The sequence below is a fragment of the Hyperolius riggenbachi genome, chromosome 6, assembly GCF_040937935.1.
Source record: "Hyperolius riggenbachi isolate aHypRig1 chromosome 6, aHypRig1.pri, whole genome shotgun sequence".
Classification (NCBI taxonomy): Eukaryota; Metazoa; Chordata; class Amphibia; order Anura; family Hyperoliidae; genus Hyperolius; species Hyperolius riggenbachi.
The window spans coordinates 334,659,334-334,676,922 of record NC_090651.1 but is presented as its reverse complement, the minus strand read 5'-3'; the positions used below and the strand labels follow the sequence as shown (position 1 = coordinate 334,676,922).

General features: G+C 46.2%; 1 protein-coding gene across 6 annotated transcripts in view; it reads left to right on the top strand.

Moving 5' to 3' along the window:
- LIPE (lipase E, hormone sensitive type) overlaps nt 1–16,998 on the top strand; it is a 99,924-nt gene extending 82,926 nt beyond the window's left edge. For 5 of the 6 annotated variants that reach the window (XM_068241514.1, XM_068241513.1, XM_068241516.1 and 2 more), the window contains 5 exons: nt 1,235–1,529; nt 6,311–6,538; nt 6,921–7,079; nt 12,992–13,575; nt 16,660–16,998. In XM_068241514.1, the coding sequence (XP_068097615.1) occupies nt 1,235–1,529; nt 6,311–6,538; nt 6,921–7,079; nt 12,992–13,575; nt 16,660–16,950 (1,557 nt within the window). In that variant the 3' untranslated portion in view covers nt 16,951–16,998. The remainder of the gene's footprint in view (nt 1–1,234; nt 1,530–6,310; nt 6,539–6,920; nt 7,080–12,991; nt 13,576–16,659) is intronic. The other variant, XM_068241518.1, reaches the window with a different exon arrangement.
- The last annotated feature ends 591 nt before the right edge of the window (nt 16,999–17,589 follow it).

Below are 17,589 nucleotides of genomic sequence, written 5' to 3'. Positions count from 1 at the left end.
TTTTCTAAAGTCTCCCAAGCTCTGCCCGCCTCCAGCTTAGCAGCTGCACCCTAATTGGTGGTGGTCAAGCTGAGGGCGGGCTGCGGCAAGCAGGTGGGGGTGGCCACAGAACTGCAGGAAACATAGCCGCTACTGTCTTATAGATTCTATTTTAGACTGGAAGTGCTCCTTAACTAGCTGTAAATTGAAATGGGAAAACATTTTTGAACATCGGTAAATTGCAAAAGACACATGCAGTAACAATATACATGTATGGCAATTTTATAAAGAAAGTGGAGTTTCCTTTCAAGTAATTTCACTCCTTAAAGTGTACTGGAGATGAAGTAAATTAAAAGAATTATACATACCTGGGGCTTCCTCCAGCCCCATCCGCACGGATCACTCCCATGCCGTCATCCTCCGCCTTCTCCTGCGCCGGTACCGGGTCCCGTAACTTCAGCCATTCGTGGCCAGTTTGAGCATGTGCAGTGCGCTCTCTCCGGCCTGTGCAGTACTATTCTCCACCGGAGAGAGCGCACTGTGCATGCTCAGATTGGCTTCAACTGGCTGAAGTTACGGGACCCGGAGCTGGAGAAGACTGAGGACAGCGGCGTGGGAGTAATCCGTGCGGATGTGGCTGGAGGAAGCACCAGGTATGTATAAATCATGTAATTTACTTCATCTCTGGTTTCCTGTAAAGTGAACCCAAGATAAGAGTGATATGGAGGCTGCCATATTTATTTATTTTTAAGCAATAACAGTTGCCTGGCAGCCCTGCTGATCCATTTGGCTGCAGTAGTGTCTCCATAACACCAGAAACAAGCATGCAGCAAATCTTGTCAGATCTGACAATAATTTCAGAAACATCTGATCTGCTGCATGCTTGTTCAGGGTCTATGGCTGAAAGTATTAGAGGCAGAGAATCAGCAGGGCAGCCAGGCGACTAGTATTGCTTAAGGGCCTGTTTCCACTACACGCAGATTCTGCATGCAGAAAACTGACTCCAATGAATGTCTATGGGCCTGTTTCCACTGAACGCAACTTTTCTGATGCAGATTTCCCATAGGCATTCATTAGAGTCAGTTTTCTGCATGCAGAATCTGCGTGTAGTGGAAACAGGCCCTAAAAGGCAATAAATATGGCAACCTCCATATAACTCTCACCTCCGGTTCACTTCAACAAGAGACCAGAATCTTCTGTGTCAGTAATGTAGTGGTATTACACCATGTCGTGTAACTCCTCCCCTTTGTCACAGGAGAGCGAGGAGCTAAACGCCTTCACAAAGCCCGAGGGTCCCCTGAGCTTGGACCTTCGCCTCCGATCTCGCCCAGCCGCCCTTTCACCCGAACTCATCATCCATTTCCACGGAGGAGGATTTGTGGCCCAGACCTCAAAGTCCCATGAGCCGTATCTGAAGACGTGGGCTCAGGACCTGGAGGCCCCCATCTTGTCTGTGGACTACTCACTCGCCCCAGAGGCTCCCTTCCCCAGAGCCCTGGAGGAATGCTTCTATGCTTACTGCTGGGCATTGAAGAACTGCCACCTTCTGGGTCAGTACACGTTATTCCATGTATTCTATCATGTTTTGGGTCGGTGAAGACCTATGTGTTCTTCTGCTGCATTCTGTCAGTGGCGATGAAAGCTTATTTCTTGTATTCTGCCACCTTCTAGGCCACTACAGACCTGTGTCTTACATTCTGTTGTCTTCAGATTGGTACATGTACTCTGCCTTCTGTGTCAATACAAACCTATTTCTTATATTCAATCACTTTCTGAGTCAGCACAAGGGAATTTATCGTCTATTCTTTTGTTGATCTTATTATAGAACTATAGCTTCAATCCACTAAAGGTTCGTGCACACGTCCAACTTTACAACTGATTGTCGTTTAAACTATTCGTTTGAACGACTTGAAGTGCAGACAACAGGTCGTTCAGACGCCATGTACACACTGACCAACAGCCAAGCGGCTAATATCCTAATTTACATGTTGTTTAACCAACTTTATAATGGGCAATGGACTGGATAGAACAATGGACTAGATTAAATTATTGTATGTTTGAACATCTATTAGTTGGACAAGCGACTAGAAGTGGTTTGTACACACGCACTGACTTGAAAGTCGTTTGCCTCATAGTCGTCCCAACGGATCCGTCAGGCAGATTGCGCAAACCACCTCTTATCAGTTGGACTTTTAGGCGTCCACATGTCCATCTTGTCGTCCAACCAACAGGTTTGAAAGATAGTTGGTCGGAAAAGTTGGACGTGTGTACGCACCTTTAGGCCTCGTTCACATCATACGCGCTTCCGTGCGGATATGGCAGTGCGTATGATGTGCTGAAACGCATGAACGGCAGAAGGGCATAGACTGCCCTTCTACCGTTCACATCTACTGCGCTGCGCAGCAGAACGATGCGCTGGGAAGCGCTTGCGTACTGCCGCCTGCATTTTGCCCGCACCGCAGAGCTGATCCCATCACTGTCAATGGATGGGATCAGTGGGCAGCGGCGCAGATGGCGTGCGATCGGATGCGCTGCGTTCTGATAGCACAGCCATCTGCGTTGGCTAGATGTGACCGAGCCCTTAGTGTTACCACAATTGATAATTCAAAAAACAAGCTGATTTTACTAAACAAATCCTGCTAAACACTGACTTACTAAGGCTGTTACCGCACTGAGATGTAAAAGTATCGACTAGTGGCGTAAATTAACACCAACTTGTGCGGTAGGTACAGGTGAAACTTGAAAAATTAGAATATTGTGTAATTTTAGTAATTCAGCTTAAAAGATGAAACTAATATATTAAATAGGAACCCTTTGCAGGTGTTTTGGATTAATTAGCTGATTGGAGTCTAATGGTCTGAGATTTTGATTTTGGGGTTTTCATAAGCTGGAAGCCATAATCATTAAAATTATACCAAATAAAGGCTTGAAATATCTTGCTTTGCTTGTAATGAATCTATTTCATACAGTATATTAGTTTCAAGTTTAAGTAGAATTACTGAAATAAATGGACTTTTGCACAATATTCTTATTTTTCGAGTTTCACCTGTACCCTAATAAATAACTATTCACAATGAATAGAGCATTCGGTAGAACAAGGGAAATGTTTGGCACTTAAGACCAGCTCTGACCTGTTGATAACTAGCAATCCGCAGGCAGTAACATTGACAGACTTAGGGCCGGTTCACATAGACACTTGGCGGCGATTACAGCTATGTATGGGAGCATTTAGCATTGTGCGGTTACCGTCGATTGCGCAAATGCGGCATTCCGTTCCCGATCTCCTGCGCCCTTTCAGGCGACCCTAGGGTCGATCCAATGCCGCGCCTTCATGTCCCCTTGCGGGGACGAAAACCACCGATCGCCGCAGGAAGCCCAGTGCCGCCCCCGAACGTGACGACGCAGAACGGAAGGCCGGAGGACGCCGCCAAGCGTCCATGTGAAGCGGCCCTAAAGCAGAGAGCCAATAGGAATAGCCTCCCTCTCATGCTACTCACCCTGTTTGATCCGATGCACTGCCATGCAGGACATGAGAACCACAGAGCAGGAAAAATAGACATTCAAAGAGTGTTAGTACATAGTAGACAGAGAACGGGCATTGTCACATTACAGATGTCTTGTCAGCGCATATACACACAGAGCATTGCAGTGAAGATGAGGGGGAGCTGGGAGAAGCATGTGACCAAGCACTTGGCTGAGCGTGAAATGGTTGTTTTGTCCATCCTGCTTCACCCCTAGCTTCCACCTCATGTCACTAGCCTAATCTTCACTGAAATGCGCTGTGTATATGTGCTGACAAGACCAATACAATCTATAATGTGACAGTGCCAGTCTCCATCTCCTGTGCACTAACTTCAAGTGTTGCTTCATCCTCTACAACCAAAAGCACGTCCTATTGGATCCAGAGGTCTACGGAGAGGCAGATGGGAGCATTCCATCTATTGCCGCATAAATAGAACCTTTCACTGGGTCCCCCTTCTGGGTGCCGAGCGACACTGCACTTTTTAGTAGATAAGACATTCAGAGAGGCTTTTTTGTACCCTTTTACATGTGCAGATCTCAGGGGCAAACCCAGGATTTTCAAGGGGGGGGGTTCCTGAAAGGTCTCCCTCCGCAACGCACAATAGGGTGTAATAATATGGTAGGACATCATGCTGGGTACACATAATGCAATTTCTCATCCGACCGACAACGGGATTGATCAGGGGCAGTTTGGATACAGATAATACCTGGTAATGAAGGGGAAAGTGAAGCATTCACACAGCAGGGCACAGGGCTGTGCTCATACCTGGCTCTGTGCTCTGTTAAGTTCCCCAGAGCTGCTCCATGTTCTGTGCACACGCTGCTGCTTCATCCAAAGTCAACTGTAGCAGGGAAACAAAGGGGGCGGTGCTGTGAGCTGCAGGATGCCTGCAGATATTCTGGTGTCTAACTTGTGCCTGTCCCCAGACACTGCACCAGCCCTGGCCTGAGGGGGGTTCTGGGCAGCTGTAATCCCCCCCCCCCCCAACACATCCCCCCCATTTTTGCCTACGGATCTATTTACAGATACACAGAAGAGAGCCCTCAAGTGCCATGCATGCACATCTAAAGGGATGCAGGAAGCCTTTTACTCTCCATTTACGATAGTACTGAATCTTCTGTGTATCTATACTATGTTTTTATAACGAGCATTTTTTAAATTATAAGCTTGTAAATAGAAATGGATGCAAAACTGAAAAAATGCACCTTTATTTCCAAATAAAATATTGTCGCCATACGTTGTGATAGGGACATTATTTAAATGGTGTAATAACCGGGACAAATGGGCAAATAAAATACATGGGTTTTAATTATGGAGGCATGTATTATTTTGAAACTATAATGGCTGAAAACTGAGAAATAATGATTTTTTTTCAATTTTTTCTTAATATTCCTGTTAAAATGCATTTAGAGAAAAAAAAATTCTTAGCAAAATGTATCACCCAAAGAAAGCCTAATTGGTGGCGGAAAAAAACAAGATATAGATCAATTCTTTGTGATAATTAGTGATAAAGTTATTGGCGAATGAATGGGAGGTGAAAATTGCTCAGATGCAGAAGGTGAAAAATACCCGCAGGGTGACATGGTTAAAGGACATCCGAGGTGAAAATAAACTGATGAGAAAAATTACTGTATCTATCCTCTTTCTCCTAAAAAAGGCGTTTTTTTCGATATCCCACAGGTTTATTTTATATTTAAATCTAGTTTTTAACCTCTTTAGTAAGGCTTGGGGATGGAAAGCCACAGAACAAGGGTGGTAAACCCGTGCCTGAGTGAGTTTCATGCAGGAGCTGCTGCAGACCCCTCTGAGGTATGTTTTTCTTCTTGTTTTTAGGGTCTAAAAGCTTATGAAAAAAATGCATGGCTTTTAGACCCTAAATCTGGAAATAATCATAACGCCAGGGAGGCTAAGTTTTTACTGTTTCATTGTCTCTGCTCAATGGCACGTTCACTGAAGTATGTCAGAGCTCAAATCTATGAATTATTGACCCTTTTTATCTAATTCCTGGTTTCAGAAGCCATTCACTGACGGGAAAGTATTTTATAGCTGTAATTACTTATCAGTGAGGGTTATGCTATAGTCAGACCCGGTCCCGACCCGGGCAGAAACTGTCACTTGCATACCTGATGTACAACTTTTTCAGGCAGAGAAAGAAAAAAAGGAACACAGTTTAGTTATTTGTATGATTGGCACTGAATGTACACATGACTATCTCATCATGTCACATGTCACCTCAGTTGTCCTGTAATGGAAACAAGCCCTAAGTTCACTATACCAGAATGTTTGCTATATCAGAGTGTACTATGAGATTATACTGTAATACATATTAATAGGAAATGATTGACAAACAGAAAATTATACAACAATTAAGTGATGATGACATTGGCCTCAATTCACGGAGCATTATCAAACATTTATCAAACACTTTATCAAACGTTTGATAATTTACCTCATGGGTAAAATCTCATTTTAAATTCACTAAGGTGTTATATATTTATCGAATGTTTTACCGATAAAACGTTCAACAAATATATAACACCTTAGTGAATTCAAAATGAGATTTTACCCATGAGGTAAATTATCAAACGTTTGATAAAGTGTTTGATAAACGTTTGATAATGCTCCATGAATTGAGGCCAAACTCACTCCTCGCTCCTTTCTTGCGTGAGTATTTGGATGAGCAGAACAGGCTCAGCAGACCATGTGTTTTTGTTGGCCAAACCGCTATATGTAACTAAAGTGTAACCTTACTTCAGACACAAGCTGAGTATGATTATGTATAACCTTTTCATACCTTTATCTCCTCAGGTTCCACAGGGGAGAGGGTCTGCCTGGCTGGCGACAGCGCCGGCGGTAACCTGTGTATCACTGTGGCCCTCCGAGCTGCCTCTGTTGGGATTAGATTACCAGATGGGCTCATGGTCGCCTATCCAGCCACGTTGTTACAGGCCACAGCCTCCCCCTCCCGCCTCCTGACCCTGATGGACCCGCTGCTGCCGCTCAGTGTGCTCTCCAAGTGTCTCAGCGCTTACGCAGGTAGGCTCTCTATTCAAGATACTATCTGACAATGCAGGGAACAGTGACACTGGGATGTCTACATTGCACTGACTCATAGCACCAGTCACATTTCACCAGATTAGTACGGTGAAAAATAATTCAAGATTACTTGCTATGGGATACCATGCACCATTGTCTGATACTGAGTGTATCCTGTATCCAAACAATCCATTTGATTCCTTGACCAAAAAAAAGAGAAAATCCTTCTTAGCATTTTCCATTTTAATTGTGGCTTTTCTTACCTACTTTTTAGTACTTTTGCCACTTGTTAGATAGTAAAGATGAGAAGACCTCTCCTGTGAGAAAACTCAGGAGAAACCTTTACGTAATGAGTAGCATTGACTGTTGTGCTTTCCTTCAGGCACAGAGCACATCCCAGTGGACGACCGAGTGGTGGAGAGGCAGAGTACTGTGAGCCAAGTGAAACGAGGGACGGCGCTATTTCTCAGAGACATCCGACAGGGAGCCGCCTCCTGGCTGAGCAATCTGATGGAAGGGAGCAAGGAGAAGTCCAACCAAGGTCACTGTGACATAAACGCCATCTCGCCAAAGTGTTTTAGTTATGGGAAGAGTTAAAAGAACATTAGAAAATTACAAGTAGAGGAAAAGTGAAAAGTTAAAGGGAAGGTCCAAGCAAAATAAAAAAATGAGTTTCACTTACCTGGGGCTTCTACCAGCCCCATGCAGCCATCCTGTGCCCTCGTAGTCACTCACTGCTGCTCCAGTCCCCCGCTGGCAGCTTTCCGACCTCGGAGGTCGGCGGGCCGCATTGCGTACGTTTTTACGCATTCCCGCTAGTGCAAGAACATTAACACATACATTTTTACGCATTACTTGTTCAATGCGTACATTTTTATGCATTGAACAAGTAATGCGTAAAAATGTATGTGTTAATGTTCCTGCACTAGCGGGAATGCGTAAAAACGTACGCAATGCGTCCCGCCGACCTCCAAGGTCGGAAAGCTGCCAGCGGGGGACTGGAGCAGCAGTGAGTGACTACGAGGGCACAGGATGGCTGCATGGGGCTGGTAGAAGCCCCAGGTAAGTGAAACTCATTTTTTTATTTTGCTTGGACCTTCCCTTTAACAATAGAAAAGAGATCAAGAAATTATTGACAAACGTCACGCAATTCGTAAAGGTTGTTTGATCAACAATTAGCCTGCATGTAATCATCTTTACTACTGGCAGACATTAAAAAAACAGACAGCACTAACTGCCATTATCCATAACCACACCCCGTAACGTGATGGGCTAAAATGTTGCTTTGTTTTTTTTTCTTATACATATGCACAGAGGGAGATGCTGGTTGCTTGGTAGTTCACAGAAAGGAAACTGTCATGACATCACACTGTGGAAGGGGTTTCACCACAATATCAGCCACACAGTTCTCCCCCCGCATCCCTTCCCCATGGGAAAGGGTGTATCAGCTACTGATTGGGATGATGTTAAAGTTCCTCTTTAAAGAGAAACCATGACGAAGAATTGAACTCAATCCCAATCAGAAATCTATTCCTTTTCACAAATGGATCATCAGGGGGCTGTGTATGGCTGATATTGTGGTGAGGACCATGGTCCTGGCAGTTTCCTGTCTGTGAACCTCGTTGCATTGTGGGAAGTAGATGTTTACAGCTGTTTCCATCTGCCAAAAAAGCAAGCATCAGCTACTTCTAGTGACATCACCTGCCAGCAATAAAAATGTCACCATGTGATTAATGTCAGCCTGTAAATAAGGGAGAGGAAATCATTTACAATGGGCAAACACTGACTAAATCATTTATACATACGGTAATTCTTGTAAAAATGAAGCACTTTTTTTATTACATTATTTTCACTGGAGTTCCTCTTTAAGTGCTATTGGGGTGCAATTTTTTATCACTTACCCCTCATCAGCATCAGTGTTTGAACATTTTACTTCTTGCAAAGCAAAGCTGGTAACAAATCAAAAGCTGTTTCGCTTACTTTTTTTTTTCCTTTTTTGTGAACCTCCACTCAAAGGGAAGCTGAAGCGAGACGTATATGGAGGCTGCCATGTTTATTTCCTTTTAAGCAATACCAGTTGCTGCCCTGCTAATCCTCTGCCTCTAAAGCTGGCCATACACTAGGCCGATTCCCCGCCGATCGACAGCAGATTCGATCACTGGGATCGAATCTGCTGTCACATCGTTCCCACTACACGCTAAATTTCGATCTATCCCGTCGATCGCTGCGTGCGGAAAATTACCGTTGATCGCCCGCGGGTAGGGAGTGCGTCGCTAGCGGCGTTCGAGTGCCCGACGACCAACGCAATAGAGCCCGCATACATTACCTGCTCCGCTGGCGCGCCTGCCCCTGGTCACCGCTGCTCCGTCTCCGCTCTGGTCTGGTCTCCGGCATGCTTCACTTCCTCCTGCCCGGCAGGAAGTTTAAACAGTAGAGGGTGCTCTACTGTTTAAACTTCCTGCCGGGCAGGAAGAAGTGAAGCATGCCGGAGACCAGACCGGAGACGGAGCAGCGGTGACCGGGGGCAGTCTCGCCGGCGGAGCAGGTAATGTATGTGGGGGGGGGGGGGGAGCGGCGGCAGCACCACCACCACAGATTGTGAACGGTTTCAGGCTGAAATCGGTTCACAATCTGTTTGCAGTAAAGGTAGCCATACGATCCCTCTCTGATCAGATTCGATCAGAGAGGGATCTGTCTGTTGGCCGAATCTGTTGGCAAATCGACCAGTGTATGGCTACCTTAATACTTTTAGCCATAGTCCCTGAACAAGCATGCAGCAGATCAGGTGTTTCTGACACTATTGTCAGATCTGACAGGATTAGCTGCATGCTGGTTTCTGGTGGTGTTCAGGATAGCCAGGCAACTGGTATTGCTTAAAAGGAAATAAATATGGCATCATCCATATCTCTCTCACTTCAGTTGTCCTTTACTGCATGGAGGAACATGTGAGAATGTACATAGGTCATTTAATTTAATACAAATTAATGATTATGCAGAGATGTAAATTTGTGTTTGGGCTGTTCCTCAAACCCAAGTTCAGGGAGGAGACTGAAAGCTGTAGCCGGGGATCGCCGTCATCTGATAGTGATCACATGAGAAAGCAATGCTGCCCTTGTGTGTCTTATCAGTAATCTCTCTCTCACTCCTTATTAAAGCACACCTGAAGGGAGAGGCTGTCGTACTTCTTTCCTTTCACACCATGCTATTTGCCCAGCTCTCCAATATATAAATACAGTTAGGACCATAAATATGTTTTACATTTTGGTTCCTTACACTACCACAATGAATTTTGAATGAAACATTTACAAACTCTGATGCAGTTGCAGTGCAGACTCTCAGCTTTACTTCAGTGGGGTGAATAAAACGATTACATAAAAATGTGAGGCAACTAAAGCATTGTTTTTACACAATCCCTTCATTTCAGGGGCTCAAAAGTAATTGGTCAAATTAAACAAATTAAATAACTGGAAGTAAAATTATCATTTTTAATACTTGCTTGAAAACCCTTTGCTGGCAGTGACAAGCCTGCAGTCTTGAGCTCATGGACATCACCACATGCTGGGTTTCCTCCTTTTTAATGCTCTGTCAGGCCTTTACTGCAGCGGCTTTCAGTTGCTTTTTGTCTGTGGGTTTTTGGTCTGTTTGTGAAAAGAAATAGATTTCTCATGTAAAAGGGGGTATCAGCTGCTAATTGGGATAAAGTTAAATTCTTGGTCGGAGTTTCTCTTTAATAAACTTCTGGGTTGCTTTGGCTGCATGTTTTGGGTCATTGTTCATCTGTATCATGAAACGCCTCCCATTCAATTTGACTGCGTTTAGTTGGATTTAAAGGGAAGGTTCAGGGACGCTACAAAAAAAAAAAATAGAAAATCCACATCCACTTACCTGGGGCTTCCTCCAGCCCGTGGCAGGCAGGAGGTACCCTCGACGCCGCTCCGCAGGCTCCCGGTGGCCGACCCGACCTGGCCAGGCCGGCGGCCAGGTCGGGCCTCTTCTGCGCTCCATTGTGCATTCCACGCCGGTGCGCTGACGTCATCGGACGTCCTCCGGGCTGTACTGCGCAGGCTCAGTGGAACGCACAATGGAGCGCAGAAGAGGCCCGACCTGGCCGCCGGCCCGGTCGGGTCGGCCACCGGAGACCACCGGGAGCCTGCGGAGCGGCGCCGAGGGCACCTCCTGCCTGCCACGGGCTGGAGGAAGCCCCAGGTAAGTGGATGTGGATTTTTTTTTTTTTTTTTGTAGCGTCCCTGAACCTTCCCTTTAAGGTGTTCCTGGGTTACATCATCAATAAACACTAGTGTCCCAGTACTACTGGCAGCCATGCACGCCCAAGCCATCACTCTGCTTCCACCATGTTTTACAGATTATGTGGTATGCTTTGGCTAATGAGCTATTCCACGCCCAGGGCTGTGGAGTCGGGGCAATTTTGGGCACCCGGAGTTGGAGTCGGAGTCGTTGATTTCATAAACTGAGGAGTCGGATGATTTTTGTACAAAATCCACAGCCCTGTTAAGTATTAGACTAAGGAGTCGGAGTCGGGGCCATTTTGGGTACCCGGAGTCGGAGTTGGAGTCGTGGTTTCGTAAACGGAGGAGTTGGAGTCGGAAGATTTTTGTACCGACTCCACAGCCCTGTCCACGCGACCTCCATTTTTTCTCGCCCTCATTCTACTAGAGGTTGATCTTGGTTTCATCTGTCCAAAGAATGTTTTTCCAGCACTGTGCTGGCTTTTTTAGATGTTCTTTAGCAAAGTCCAATCTAGCCTTTCTGTTCTTGAGGCTTATGAGTAGCTTGCAGCTTACAGTGCAGCCTCTGTATTTACTTTCATGCAGTCTTCTTTTCATTTCACGGTAGACTTTGATACAATTATGCCTACCTCCTGGAGAGTGTTGGTTGGCTGTTGTGAAGGGGTTTCTCGTCACCATGGAAATTATTCTGGGATCATCCACCACTGTTGTCTTCCATGGACCTCCAGGGTTTTTTGTGTTGCTCTTTGTGTCAATTGTCCAATTACTTTTGGCCCCCTGAAATGAAGGGATTGTGTTAAAAATGCTTTAGTTGTCTCACATTTTTATGCAATTGTTCTGTTCACACCACTTAAAGCTGAAAGTCTGAACTTCAATTGCATCTAAGTGTATTTATGGACCTAACTGTGCACATGATGGGGAGAGGGGACTTCTAAGTATTCAGGTTGGTTTTTGTAGCAGATTCAATTGCCCTTATCAAATCTGTCTCTACTCCATTCACTTCTACTTTTTTGATTGGTTAATGGGAACCTTAACTGAGAGGGATATGGATGTTTCCTTTTAAACAATACCAGTTGCCTGGCAGTCCTGCTGATCACTTTGGCTGCAGTTGTGGCTGAATCACACACCTAAAACAAGCATGCAGCTACTCCAGTCTGACTTCAGTCAGGGCACCTGATCTGCATGCTTGTTCAGGGGCTGTGGCTAAAAGTATTAAGAGACACGGAATCAGAGAGTCAGGGCTGGTTCAGACGGACGCTAGCAGAGCGTTTACTGCCAGCGTTCGGGGCTTGGCGTTAAACGCTCCCATTCAAGTGAATGGGAGCGTTTGTACCAAGCTTTTACGCGCGTTTGCACGAACGCGGCGTTCGGGTCCCAATTTTCACTGGCGTTTAAGGAGCCCCTGGAAGCTACATGTTGCTTCCAGGGGCGGTTAACTGCGACGGGTAATGTCCCCCTAGGGGAAAAAAAAACGCGACCGCAACCAAACGCAACGCGAACGCTGCTGAACACCCGAACGCATTGCCGCCGCGACGCCAACGAACGCGACGCCTCCAAACGTCCGTCTGAACCAGCCCTCAGGCAACTGGTATTATTTTAAAATTCCATATCCTTTGCAGTTTAGGTTCCCTTTAAAGTGCAATTAAAGGGGAACTGAAGAGAGAGGTATATGGAGGCTGTCATGTTTATTTCCTTTTAGACAATACCAGTTGCCTGGCAGCCCTGCTGATCCTCTGCCTCTAATACTATTAGCCATAGCCCCTGAACAAGCATGCAGCAGATCAGGTGTTTCAGTGGTTCAGACTTATAAGTCTGATCTGACAAGACTAGCTGCATGCTTGTTTCTGGTTTTAATCAGATACTACTGCAGAGAAATAGACCAGCAGGGCTGCCAGGCAACTGGTATTGATTAAAAGGAAATAAACATGACAGCCTCCATATACCTCTATCTTCAGTTCCCCTTTAAGTTTGGTATTGGTTGTATTTAAAGAGCTGTCAACCTAAATGTCCCTTTATTTTTAGGTTCCCTTGAAATGGCCTCTTTAGTGTTTTATAAAGAATTTGTGTATTTTTATAAGTAATCTCTTAAAATGTGTCTGTTTTTCCACAAAACAAGTTAAATGCAGCCCCTGTTCCCTCATGAGCACAGATCACCTGGCTGTAGTCATGTTACCACGCTCATCCATTATATCTGCTCATATTACAGATACAGTGAGGAAGAGTGTATCGGATGCAGCCCTGACAGAAGAGACGTCTCCTCTTCATCGGAAGGTATCTCTAAAGAGCAAAACCTGCCAGGATCTGAGCCGCCACCAGTACAGCGAGGAGAGCGTTATATCAGGAGGAGCTCTGAGCCAGCTGAGCGGACAACACCAGCAGACACTGCGAGGGGCCCAGGCTGGAGTACAAGAAAACGGCTTCCTATCTGTAAGCAGCCAGCGTCCGCTATCTTCATTATCAGGAGGCAGTGATCTCCCGTCTCCCAGCAGCCTCCAGGAACCAGTGAATTTCTTTCTGACCAGCGACAGTGAGGGTGACCACTCCTTGGACAGAGACCCTTCTTCACACTGTAAAGAGAACATTCCCCCTGCACACTCCATTGAGGACAAGTCCGCCCAGCACTCCGGTCCTCAGCTTCTGGGCTTCCCGGAAGGTTTCCAGCCATTGCGCTCCCAGAACGGAGTGGCTCACATGACTTTACAAACCTCAGCCATTGTGAACAACCCTTACATGTCCCCTCTGCTGGCCCCTGACAGTATGCTGCAAGGACTGCCTCCCATTCACATTGTGGTGAGTATGGGGTTACGGAGAGGCCCACGCTTATTCAGATTATGAAGCCTGTAGTTATGGGTGACCAGACTTTGTGTGATAACTGAGGTAGTTCTTGCAGACTAAAATTATTCATAAAATGCTGCAGGAACAGCAAATGCCATTTTGGAAAATTGCTCTTGTGAAATCACAGCTGTAGGCTTTCATTGGAGAAGGCTCTTTTTGAATCTCCCACAATTTCTAGAAGGCGCAACTCGCTCTTGTAAGCACTCTACTGGGCCCCAGGCCTAAATGAGCTTGTGGAACAGTTTGTCAAATTAATTCCGTTTCCTGAAAAGTAAACAGAAGCTAAAACAGCTGAGAAACCGTGAGATAAGGCTTCTGATAAGGTTTTAGTGCTGGAAAGTTCGAAGGGTCATTACTTCTGTTTGTTTTTTCAATCAATAAGGCAGGTTTGTTGGCTGCTTTTCACCGTGAAGACTAACAATAAAACACTTAAACTGAACATAACAGTATGTCAGTTAGTCAATAAAAAGATGAGATATTAAAGGACACCTGAACTGAGAGGCATATGGAGGCTGCCGTAGCTATTTCCTTTATCACAATATCAGTTGCCTGGCAGTCCTGCTGATCCCTTTTGCTGCAGTAGTACAAGCATGTGGCTTATCCAGCCAACAGTCAGTCAGAGCATCTAATCTGCCTGATTGTTCGGGGTCTAAGCCTTAAAGGTAAAGTTCACAGACACGTTTAAAAAAATAAAAATACTAATCCACCTTCCTGGGGCTTCCTCCAGCCCGTGGCAGGCAGGACGTGCCCTCGACACCTCTCCGGAGGCTCCCGGTCTTCTCCGGTGGCTCACCCGACCTGGCCAGGCCGGCTTCCAGGTCGGCTCTTGTGCGCTCCAACGTGCGTCTCACGCGGTCTTGCTGACGTCATCGGACGTCCTCCAGGCTGCACTGCGCAGGCGCAGTAGTTCTGCACCTGCACAGTACAGTCCGTAGGACGTCCGATGACGTCAGCGCGACCGAGTGAGAAGCATGTTGGAGCGCAAGGAGAAGCCCGACCAGGAAGCCGGCCTGGCCAGGTCGGGTGAGCCACCGGAGAAGACCGGGAGAATCCGGAGAGGTGTCGAGGGCACGTCCTGCCTGCCACGGGCTGGAGGAAGCCCCAGGTAGGTGGATTAGTATTTTATTTTTTTTAAACATGTCCGTGAACCTTCCCTTTAAGGTAGCCATACATCTAGCGATGATGGGCAGATTCAACCAAGAGACAAATCTCTCTCTGATTGAATCTGATGAAAGAGATCTGTCAGCTGCTCATACACCACAGGCAGATTCCTGATGAATTTCATGCTGAAAGTTATCAGGAACTAGCCACGTCCGACGCTGTGCCCCCATATTGTAAATGTCCCCCTTGTGCCCCGTGTAAAGTATACATTACCTGTCCGTGGCCTCCGCTTGTCCCTCGCTGCCTCCGGGATATCTCCTCTGCACACGCACACTCCACATGGATTCCTAGTAAGGTCACGTGTGTGTGGCGGGATACGTGCACCCTTACTAAGAAACCACATGGGTGTGTGTGTATGGAGAGGGGAATGCGCTCAGAGCAGCAGAGGGACAAGCGCAGACCGCGGGCAGGTGATGTATGCTTTACGCGTAGCACCGGGGGAACATTCTACATTAGGTCGGACAGTGCTGGGGATTTCGTTGGGTTAGTTGCAAAATTGTGCCCCGTTTGGTCGGGCATGCACTTGGCGGCACCGATTTTCATCCAATGCGATCATAATAATTGAATCGGATGGTCGATCGGCCGCCAAGTCGCCTGATGCATGGCTACCTTAAATGTATTAGAGGCAGAGGACCAAGCAGGTCTGCCAGACAACTTGCATTGATTTAAACAAAATAAATATGGCAGCCTCCATATCCCTCTCACTTCAGGTGGGCTTTAAAGGACCACTATCGCGAAAAAAGTAGGCAGTTAAAAAATGTGACAGATGACAGGTTTTGGGCCAGTCCATCTTTTTAAGGGGGATTCTCAGGGCTTTCTTTGTTTTCAACGGCATTTCCTGAACAGCAGTTTAACTGCCAAAATAGCAAGATACCAGCCGGCCTCCCTAATCACTTGCACACTATTATGTCAGTTAGATTTTGCAACTGTTGTTCAGGAAATGCTGTTGAAAACAAAGAAAGCCCTGAGAATCCCCCTTAAAGAAAACCTGAACTGAAAATTAAAAGTCAAAATAAGCATACACAAGTCATACTTACCTTCCATGTAGTCTACTCCTCAGTGTCTCTCTCCTCTCCTGCATCCTGTTTGTCCACTGTGATCAAGGGAATTCTCCGTCCTCCATTTTGAAAATTGCCATTACCCATAACAGCTTTCTGGTCAGCACACAGTTAAACTGTAACATCGCCCACTTGAGCCATAGGGAAACATGGACATTACCTGGTTCATCAGTTTTCCTCTCAGCTATAACTGACAGCAACTGATATTTTACTGACAGCAACTGATATATTTCAGATCTGACAAAATATTGTCAGAACTGGAAGGGATCATTGTCAGAAGAAAATGGTGAGCTTCTCTGAGAGGAACTGATGGCAGGGTAACTATGTAATGTTTATTTGAAGTTACCTCATGTGTTTATTTTAAATATTTTTACTCAGTACAGGTTCTCTTTAAAAAGATGGACTGGCCCAAAACCTGTCATCTGTCACATTTTTTAACTGCCTACTTTTTTCGCGAAAGAACCCCTTTAAGACCCATCAGTATGGAGATGTAGAAGGCAGGAGTTGAATGGTTAAGTAGGGGGTGGGGGACTTTAATGTGACTATTATGTTCATGTACACAAGAAATCTATCTTCCATCAACTGTTTGCTTTGTGGTTTTTACCAGGGTTAAGGCTCCCTGCACACTGCAAATTCGTTTTGCGATTCCGTTTCCAATTCCGATTTTCCCTGAATGCAATCAACAGAAAAACGGATCAAAAAATGCAGCATGCAGTAACGATTAAAAATTGGAATCGGATGCAGTGTGCTGGGAGCCTAAAGCTTGTCTCAGATGTATGGCTGTGCTGTCCATTCTAATGCCTGTTTCTCTCCCATGCAGGCCTGCGCTCTAGACCCAATGCTGGATGACTCTGTGATGTTTGCTAAGCGGCTGCGTGCCCTCCAACGCCCGGTCACCCTGCAAGTAGTGGAAGACCTCCCCCATGGATTCCTCAGCCTTTCACAGCTCTCGCCAGAGACCAGAAGCGCCACAACAGTGTGCGTCCAGCGAATCAGGCAAATCCTGCGGGAAGAGCCTCCAGCGCCACCTCCTGGCGCTCCCCGGAAACACCGCAAGCTGGAAAGGACACTGGGGAAGAATGCGGTGACAGATCGAGAGATTGGAGCCTGAGGACCCACCAGCTGTCTCCATATAAAGTGCAATAATCCTACACATCAACTCCTCTGGTCACTCCAGTTATACGCTGCTTTCATTGTACTAATAGATCAATGATGCCACCTTCTGTCATCAGCACTGGAAGTAGTATGGGGCCCTTGCTGGGACTGGCATAATGCAGTAGTATCAGGGCGGAATACGTTTGAGACAAGTCAGGGAACCATTTGAAGATGATGGTCTTTCTAATTTGAAGTCCTGTATTTCCTGGGTTATGACACGTTTCCTATCATGAGAAAAGGGGACCATTATGTCTCACAGGAGGAAGTAGACACCTCACCAGGTGGCCCTTCAGCTGCTTCCTGTTCCTGTGGGCTCTTTCATGTGACATCATTCACACAGGCACTGAATTCAGACCCTATTCTGTGTTCTGTCATGATCCCTGATCCTTCAGTAGGCAAGATTGGTGGTAACTGTTGCTAGGTGATTCCTGGTTGCCCCTTAACGATCATTGCCCAAGGGATAAGGTGATATGTCAAAGGAGGAGCACTGTACAGACTTGTTGCTGAGCTATAGCTGAGCAGCGCGTCCTGTTCAGTGGAGAGGTTAGGAGAGACTTCAGGCAGCGCGCGAGTAAGCGGCGCCCTGCGGTGTGGT